This window comes from Squalius cephalus, assembly GCF_949319135.1.
Source record: "Squalius cephalus genome assembly, chromosome: 8".
NCBI classification, from domain to species: Eukaryota; Metazoa; Chordata; class Actinopteri; order Cypriniformes; family Leuciscidae; genus Squalius; species Squalius cephalus.
The window spans coordinates 13,374,410-13,384,075 of record NC_137129.1 but is presented as its reverse complement, the minus strand read 5'-3'; the positions used below and the strand labels follow the sequence as shown (position 1 = coordinate 13,384,075).

The 9,666-nt window shown below is 36.7% G+C and overlaps 1 protein-coding gene across 1 annotated transcript; it reads right to left on the bottom strand.

Moving 5' to 3' along the window:
- Positions 1-647: 647 nt before the first annotated feature.
- On the bottom strand, positions 648-9,270 carry prrt1 (proline-rich transmembrane protein 1). The gene is made up of 4 exons (XM_079878455.1): positions 9,007-9,270; positions 7,031-7,389; positions 5,466-5,657; positions 648-3,706 (listed from the first exon to the last, which is right to left on the bottom strand). Exons 1-4 carry the CDS (start codon positions 9,023-9,025, stop codon positions 3,530-3,532), a joined length of 747 nt encoding a protein of 248 aa, XP_079734581.1. The 5' UTR covers positions 9,026-9,270; the 3' UTR covers positions 648-3,529.
- Between the last annotated feature and the right edge of the window lie 396 nt (positions 9,271-9,666).

The window sequence follows — 9,666 nt, the reverse complement described above, 5'->3', positions numbered from 1 at the left end:
TCAGTCTTTGTATGAAAACATTTCTCTGAAAGTTTGAGTTACAATAGTTTGCAAGAGCACGATTATAAATACGAGGCTGTGAAAGCGGACTAGTGAGTAAATGAGTTTACCTGTTCGGCTGATGACGTTTAATATCCCCGACAACCTCTGTAGTCCCATTTAAACACTTGTTGGCAACCGCCTTTTACAAGACAAGTAAAAGCTTTAAAAATCACAAGAGGGGGTTACTGACGTATTTTATATCATAGAATAAAACATGAAAATATCTTGAGCTTGTGTTCACCACAGACCTTATTTCAAGCAGTGAACAAAAAACCCATTGACTTCGGGAAGATGGAACCGGAAGTGCTAAAATGCAACTCGTTTCCGGGTTTGGCCTGTCATCCCTGCACCACTCTATTACAGCAAATGTGGGCTGGGGATATCAAGCTCCAAAAATGTTAGTTATATGGGTTATTTGAGTTATTTGTCAGTTTTGGAGCTCAACATCCCCATTCTCTTTCATTATGGAAAGAACAGAATCATCATTTAGCTAGATCTTCCTTTTATCCTCCATGGAAGAAAGAAAGTCATATAGGTTTTTGGAACAACATGAGGGTATGTTGTAAATGATGACAGGAATTTCATTTTGGGGTTTTTTCTTGTTTGAAAATAAAGAGTTTGACAGATCACAAAGTCAGTCAGTGAATGGCACGAATGGATGCATTTTGAAAGCAGTAAGAGATAAATTCACATATTAGAGTCTTACAAATCTAAAACATTGCATCCATGTTTCAGTGTAATATATGTAGGAACACTCTAGGATTGTTTGATTCTTTTTGTTCAACCAAACCATTGTGCTAAATGTGTTTATCTAACAAACTACAGCTAACTGACAGCAGCATGTGAGGAGTTTCAATGAGGTCAGAATTGAAGCAAGTTACACTTTCATCTACAAAGAAGTGAGACAAACTAGCTACTTGCTTACTGAGCATAAAAGTGCATATTATCACATGCTTCTTTAAAATATGCCAGCTGAGCAATCATCTGTGATGATTGACTGTTATCTAGGAAAGATAACTAAATATTTCAGCACAACAGTTAGACCTATGATTACATATTTCAATAAATACAGAATTATCAGTTTAATACACAAATTAATAATTTAGTGTTTAAACAATAAATAATACACTGGATCACAACAGAGAAATGTCATGTCTTCCCTCAATGAAGAGCCAGTTTACAAAAGTAAGTAATGAAGCAATAATTTCACCCTATAATACATTCTTTCAACATCTCTGAACTGGATTTCTTTAAGAACGGTTTGCAACAAGACACTTGGGAACACTTAGGCCCGAGGCATACGCTACGCAAGTACATGAACGCAAATGCTTTTAGCTATTTTCACATGCACTGCAAAATATGTCAGCAATTCAAAATTATACATATTGCATTCTCCGTGTTGCCACAAGAGGAGCTATACATGAGCATAAACTGTCTTTTTCTTCGTCAATTTATCAGTTTGAAGAAAATCCTGCTGAGTCAGTTTTTTAAAGTTAGTTCGTTTTTATGGCGGGCTACCACAATAACACCACATGCGGTAAAACTATTGTCAAAGTTGCATTGTGTCAATTTTGTGCCACTAACTGCAATAAAACAGGTACTCTCGACAATCGGTTAGTCATGCCCCCAAACTCACACTATTGGTTAAGCCAATGTTGCTATTTAGGTATTCTAAAACGAACAGACTGCATTTCCATTTTGTGCCACTAGTAGAGCAAAAAAAATGTACCTTGCAGCTTTAAATAGCGATGCAAATTGCAACAACCAAAAAAATGTGGCCTAAACAGAAAAAAATAGAATTTTTGGTTACGGCCAAAATAGTTTTGGAGGGCTGAAATCATTGACTGAAAATGAACAGACTGCATTTCCATTTTGTGCCACTAGTAGCGCAAAAATGTAACATTGCAGCTTTAAATAGCGATGCCAATTTCAACAACCAAAAAAATTTGACCTAAACAGCAATTCATATAATTTTTGGTTACGGCCAAAATAGTTTTGGAGGGCTGAAATCATTGACTGAAACATTTAAAGCTTTTCGGATGAAGTGTTTTGACTGTGTCAGCGTCTATATTGTGCACACGATGTGGAAAATCTACAACAGGTAACAATGTAGACACATTTCACCATGACCAGAAATTATGCTAGAGTAGCAAAATGTAATATGAACTTTGTCTGGATTCCGTTATTTAATTTCTGTTTAGGTGTTTCGGTGCATCACTAGCTTTAAATATGTACAACAGAACTGCATGCTGCCATGTGTTAGCCAAGCCTTTGCATCTGTGTTTGTGTACTGCGTAGAGTATATTTCTGGCCTTAGGTTTATGAAAAGAAACCACTGAGTGAACAATACTGATATACACTCTTCTGAACTACACCATAGAAGTTCCTTTGAGTAAATGAAATATGAAATTCTAGTTCTATTATATTGGAACTTATTTCCAATAATCAAGTAGTCTTTTTGGATTTAAATTTCAATACTTAGGGCCAGATTTACTAAACAGGGCAAATTAGTGTGAGATCGCAATTCCAAAAAAACGCAGATGGGAGTGAAAAGTTCTGAGCGTGATCTATTGACGACGCGCAAATTAAAGAAGACAGATGCAGCCGGATCATTTCCATAATGACCAACGCAATCTACCAAGAAAAGCGCAAATTAGCATCTGGTTTAAGACATGCTTTTTTGGGGGGTGTTAAATAATGGCGCAAATACCAGTAAATTGACTAGCGCAAACCTTAGTAAATCACCTTGCATGATTCATTTAAATACTCTCCTCCCATAAATTTTGCTTCTTAAAAGGGAAACTTCTGCAAATGCATATGCAATAAGGTCAGCTGCAAAAATAACCCTGTCCACGCCATTTCAGCGCTAATTTTTCACTGCGTGTCTTTAGTAAATCTTGACAGTAGTTTTTTAACACCAAAAGAGGGTTTGCGCTGGCGCAAGCTGTTAGTAAATCTGGCCCTTAGTGTATAGAAAACACAATTTATCCACATTTTCAGTGACTAAATTAGTCAGTTCAACCTACAAAGTAATATATTATCTTTCTTTTTAAACAGATAAATGGCACAAATAAAAGTTGGAATGTTTTGAATGTCAAAAAACACAATTAATAATACCAAAATTATCAAAACACATCTGTCCTGACTCAAGTCTTCAGTACACTATATTTTTAAACTACTGATCTAACACAGGCTTTTGTTTAGGAGAAGCAGGAAGTGTTCAGGTAGGTTAATGTGAGTGTGAGCACGCTTACAACATGGTAGACGTTTTGTGTTTCCCATGCTCTGATTTACCATACCGCTGATCTCTCTTGTAACTAATACATGAGCAAATGGCTGTAATGTCGTATTTTTGACTGCAGATTAGGATGTGGTGGCTTGAGAAGTCAGAACTGTGCTGTGTGAGAGAAAAAGCAGAATACCGACTGGAATGTTGGCCAGGGGTCTGTAGGGCAGGTTGAGGGGGTGCGTCCCTGCGCTGCGGTCTCTAGGGCTCCCAGTCGTCATCATGATGCTGAGAGGCGATGATGACCACAACGGTGAGTATGGTGCACAGCACGATGGAGGCGATTCCCACCGCCAGACTGATGAAGGAGAAGTTACGCGCCTCGCGTGAAGCAATCTCTGCCGTAACCATGTCGCCCCGAGCAACAGCAGTACGCACCTAAACAAATTAAAAAAAAAACTTATTTAGTAGATATCTAGAAGAAATAGATAAAAGACCTGTTCGTACCAAGTCTGAAATTAATTTAAGTTGTTTGATGCTAAAAAAGGTAACATTTTATTGTAATGTGTCCTTGTTACACGTTACATGTATTTACTATAGTAATAACTATAAATTAGGCATAATTACATGCAACTAACCCTTAAACAAACCCTAATCCTACCCTAGCCCTATAGTTAGTACATGTAGTTAATTAATATTACTCAGTACTTATATATAGATATTAGGGTTAGTGGAATAAGTTGACATGTATTTGCAAAGTTACTTATAGTCAGCAGAATGTCTGTCGAAGGACCATCAAAGTAAAGTGTTAGCAGATGTTAAAGGGGTCATGAAATAAGAAATCAAATTTTCCTTGAGTTTTTGACATATAAGAGGTCATCATACTATAAGAACATCCTGTAAGTAAACTGAAACCTTCCTTTTCAGTCCAAGGCAGCTTGGGCTGCTTTTATTGTAACCAAGCCCAGCGTGCGACTCGTTGTGAAATGTGCTTATCTAACAGATAGGTGAAAGACCGCCTCTGCAGAAGAAAATCAACGCATACCTCATCATTGCAACTTTGACCCCGCCCACTGGCGTGTTAGTGAGATAAGAGAGAATAAAGATGCAGGATCACTCCATTAAAATAGGTTATTTATTTTCAACAATGTTATTGTCTCAGTTGAGCATTATTTAGGCTATTTGTATTCGGTACATTTCACTGGATTATTTGGTAAACCAGTCGCAATTTCGGCACAGGCTTTGCAAACAGACTTTTACGATATGGACTAGACAGTATTGTCACAACATGTAAGTAACTGTGTTAATTCTAATGCCTGATCTGCGACCAGTGATTTCTGATATGTAATGATTCATGTACAGTCAGATCTTCTTTGTCTATGTGGCAATAAATCAAACCAGTGGCTAAATGGTCAACTTCACATTGTTTCTCTGAGTAGGATGAAAATAATCTGTTATTTAAACTATTAAATTACACATAGAAAGCAAAGAACGCTCCCTTTACAATCGCTGGAACTGTCAATCAAACGGTGACTCTCGCCAAAACTTCCATTATAACAAAGTCCCTTTTATCTATAGTATTTGGTTATAATAAAAAAATCTCTTAGACGAGATCACTGCATTCATGTGCTCAACATATCTGTGATCGACTACAATGCTCATTGCAACCTTTAATGCCACAACCTAAATGCCATAGATCTAAATATAATGCTATAATCAGCACTTTTGTGCTAAAGGTTTTCGATAGAGTTCCACAGGCAATACTAGTTATTACATATGCAAAGATGTTAGCCAATTACAGCAGTGGGCGTTTACACCGAAGTCTCACAACAGAGTGTTTAAATCAGAGAGCTAAAATCAGGCCAGGGTAGGAAAATGCCTTTTATTTCTAAATGATGACAACTTTTGATGTAAAAACCATACTAACATTATAAGTTGCACCCCATGAAACATTATAAAACATTAAAACAATGCAGTTCATGACCCCTTCTAGCAGACAATCTACTAATACTCTAATGACTGGTAGTTGACATGTAGTTAACTACCATGCATTTTATTAGTTAAGCAGTAAGTTATGCCATTGTATGGGAAACGCACCCCTGTTTAGTTGCATCTTGCTTGTGTGAACAGCCAACGCAAAACAGAAATTATATGTTGCCTTACTACTGTCATCAGAGCTCTGTCCAGGCTCATTTACCTGCACAGCTTTGATGATGGCGATTATTCCTGTGGGCCAGAAGCAGCAGACAGTGGTGAGGACAGCAATGGGCAGATAGTCGTGAGGAGGACGACGAGACTCCATCAGAGCGATGCCATTTGGCATATGCATGGCCATCTGGCCGGGAGCAACACCTGGATGAGGTGCACCGTTAGGCATGTAAGGCTGTGCCTGAGAAGAGGAAACAGACAGAAAAGGCCAATTCAGGTTACTGAAACTGGTGCACAGTTGAGGTGCTAAATTGCTATATTTTCTGATTCAGAAAAAGATCTGATCTCACAGACACTTTGTAGGTCATGCAGGGTTCATCCAGTGGCAGGTGGATTGAAATAATAAAAAAAAATTATTGGACCTTGAATATTTTTACTCTATGACAATAGAACTGTGTTGAAATTAGCTGAAATAGGGCTGCAAAATCACACATGGTGTGATTATCAATAGTGTGCAAAAGGCTGAAATTTATTTTTGCATAATTACCAATATTTTTGGGGACAGTTTTTAGAATTTCACAAGATTAATCAACTAAACATAAATATTAGAATTATAAATGTAGTCAACTATTGTAGTGTAAAATATTTAACATTTAGTGTAAAATGATTATAATGATTATATTTTTTATTATTTTTACAATACAATTGTATTATTACAACAGTAATATATTTCTGTCTTATTTTTTTATCATCACGTTTTTATTATTAACATTTTGAAGTTCAAAACACAATCGCAAAATATGACAGTTTATTCACAATATAATGATTTAGCCAATTTGCAAATTGCCTAAGCTGAAATACTTTATTTGGAGCTAAAATAAGATTAAAATAAGTAACATAATCAAAGTTCACTTGTTCTAAAATGCATACAGCAATGTACAGTAAAGAGAGAGTATGCTTAAAATTTTATATATTTGATGTAATTAGCGAAATCCCTTTGTGGTAATACTATATTATTTTACATACACTATATTATACTATATTACATTTTTAAAATTCACTCGTATTGGCAGACAAACTATATTGTCCTGATATATCTTGCATCTTATCTCTGCTGGTCTTGAATTTAATTTTTACTGCAAAGATTCAAATCACATTTCACATAATATTTTATATAAAGATCCATCTTATGGCTATTAAAATAATGCAATAATGCAAAAAAAATTACCATAAATAAATAAATTGCTCATAAAAATCTAAATCCACATTACTGTAATATTATTTTTCTTCTGTACTGTGATGTACATCAAAGTGTCATGGATTATCAAAAAAGTAAAAATGCAGGAGGGGGACTTGGTGTTCTCTATTTTAAGATGTGGGTTTTGCTCTCAAAAGAGGTGATGAACGTGAGTGAGCTTGCAGGGGTTTAACAGGATTAATGATTGGAAGAGTATGATTGGCATACGTCACCAGAAAGAAGTCTGTCTTTTCACCAGAAGATTGAGTAATGACATTTTGATTAAACATTATGATGAGGTCAAAAATCTTCCAATGCCTGCATTTAGATTGCAATTTTCATTTCATGCCGACTCAAAAAACCTTATCCTCACTCACCCCTGTGCCTATGGGATAGACGGGCACGTAAGCCGTGCAGGGCTGCAGTTGTAGGGGGTATCCTGTATGTATATAGCCCACGGGAGGATGAGGGACGGTGCCTACTGGTCCGTGCGTCTGCACCGGGTATCCGTTTGGAGCTCCCTGGGGCCCGAGGGTGCCGCAGTGGAACTGGGTTTCCTGCAGGTACCCCTCTGATCCAGGAGGGGGAGGAGGAGGGGGGTAATTCGGCTGTTGGCCACAGCCAGGTGGAGGTGGATGTGGGGGCATGTTGGGGTCCTGGTTGGGGAGGTAGGGAGGTGGAGCCATCTGCATCATCGGCTGAGACATGGCCTGCCTCCCTGCTGCCTCCTCCAATCCTGAGCCATGACAGATTGACAGTCATACAACACAAATAACGAGTGTCAGACAGTTATTTATAAGAGTAATTCTACGTGCGACATACATTTAAGTCATATAGTCTCTTTGGATTAAATAATCTGCTAAATGACTTAATGTAAAATTAAAATTTGTATATGAAATCATCCAAACCAAACCGGCCAGCCACGAGGTGAATCTCAACATTACAAACTTTGATTTGAAGCAAAAAAGTATATATGAAAAGTTGTAAAGACGAAGGTACTGCACTTAAAGGCTTTAATGAGGGAAAAACTACAATCCCATGAAGCATTGTGAATGACATATTAAGATATGAATTAAATAATAAGATTTTTACTTTCTGCTGCCAACTGATGCATGCTTTAATTATTTATACTTTGAAATTTCAATAAACTATTCCTCAACTTGGATTCAACCTGGAATATTCCTTTACAGTAAAGATTTAATGAGATTTACACCAGCTTGTGTCACCCAAGAGAGTTTATCTCAGTGTGTGTGTGTTTCTATGCGCGACTAAACTAAATCATTATGTAATCCACAATGCCAGCAGCATATATAGTTCAGGATGGTATAGGGGGATTTCAGGCACTGCAATTCATATTTAATTAGTTGGAAGAGAGAAAAAAACAACAAAAAACAAATGTACAAGGATACATATTTAATACATCATTTTCTGAGCATATTTAAATAACGTTGTCTGTGTCCCCCTTACTGTCCAACATCCTACAGATTAAGCGTATAAAACAATGAATATGAATCATTAATATAATTTCATTCTTTGTCTAAATGGGTTGGCAAGAGGTGAGACGGATGTAGCCTACAGCTTTTATTAGCTAGACAGTGATTCAATACCCTGAAATTATCATTTTTATTGCAAGAAAGATTATTGATAATCCAAAAGGTTTCTATATCTAAACCACATCTGCGTAATTTTACAAAATCACGTCAGTTTTAAGCGAATTTAAGGGCCCTACATCTCACAGCACGGTGAATCACGGACCCAAGGGACCTGCTGACTGAAATAGGGCCCTACAGCCTCATACAACACCCTTTACCACACTTACTTTGTGCCTATTCTCACATTTGATTAAACTCAACACAGCCTATATTTGTAGGCTATATGTTCAACACGACATTATACAGCAGCGAATAGCTAACAGACACAACGGCTGTGTTTCAAATATCGAGCTGTATATTCAGACAGCATTTATCGGGATCATCCACTAGGTTTAAATAAGGGTTGATTCGACATTTGATGTCAGAATGTTATAATAACGCAAAGCACATTATTATAATGGGCAAAACTGCAGCACGCAACAAAAGACATTAACGTTACGAGCTTTTGATGCTTATGTAGGCAGCTCACTGGGATTTGACACACGGTCTGAATATATATATCCTATATATGCTATATATAATAATATTTAACAGAAAAAAATTGCATACTATTCATGAATGGTCATTTAATAGCGCTTTAATATGGCATAGTCTCGCACTCATTTTTATAAATAGCCTTGATTTAAATCAGTATATTCCAGCTGCATGAATTTTATTTAGTTAGATGCGATGTGACCAAATACACAAAATAGACATTTTACCGTGTTTTTCCGACGACATCGTGTTTATTTGTCCGTTTCGACGATGTTCAGTTTGTCCCTCCAGTAATAAAAACCCAAATCCAACCAGTAGCCTACTCTCTTTATGTCAGATCACAACAGACGATGCTGATGATGTCTTTCCAGGCTAATTATAATGCATCTTCAGATGATAGCTAATACTGATGTATGCAGTGTAAAGGCTGGGTTATCTGGGTGTAAAAGCCTCTGAATGTCTGTTGCTGTTTCCCACGGTCACACTGCAACATCCAGAGCATCAGCAGCAGCAGAAAAACAGGTTTCAACTAACGCATCTAGTTACACTGTATTAACCAGAGCGTCTTAAAGAGACAGCAGCAGAACCACACAACACCATCCATGCCGCACACATCACATGTAAATATAATTACTTCAAGAAAACTAAAACTAATAAAGTGCATTTAAACAGATGTAAAAAGAAGAACAAGAAAAAAAGAACGCTTTTCGAATAATATTGTTACCATGGTAACAGTTTCTGCCAAACTACCATAATACTAATTGTTACAATAAATTTGTGGTATCTTGACATTAGCTAGCATTGACATTAAAATAATACAATCGCACATTGTTTAAAGGAGATCCCATATTCATTTATGATGGTTTTACTATAGAATAATAAGGCTT

What these genes read in the sequence shown, in the direction of transcription:
- prrt1 (XM_079878455.1), bottom strand. An exon ending in TCTATCCCATAGGCACAGGG is followed by an intron (nt 5,658 to 7,030) that starts GTGAGTGAGGAT and finishes TCCTCTTCTCAG; the next exon opens with GCACAGCCTTACATGCCTAA. An exon ending in CCATCATCAAAGCTGTGCAG is followed by an intron (nt 3,707 to 5,465) that starts GTAAATGAGCCT and finishes TAATTTGTTTAG; the next exon opens with GTGCGTACTGCTGTTGCTCG.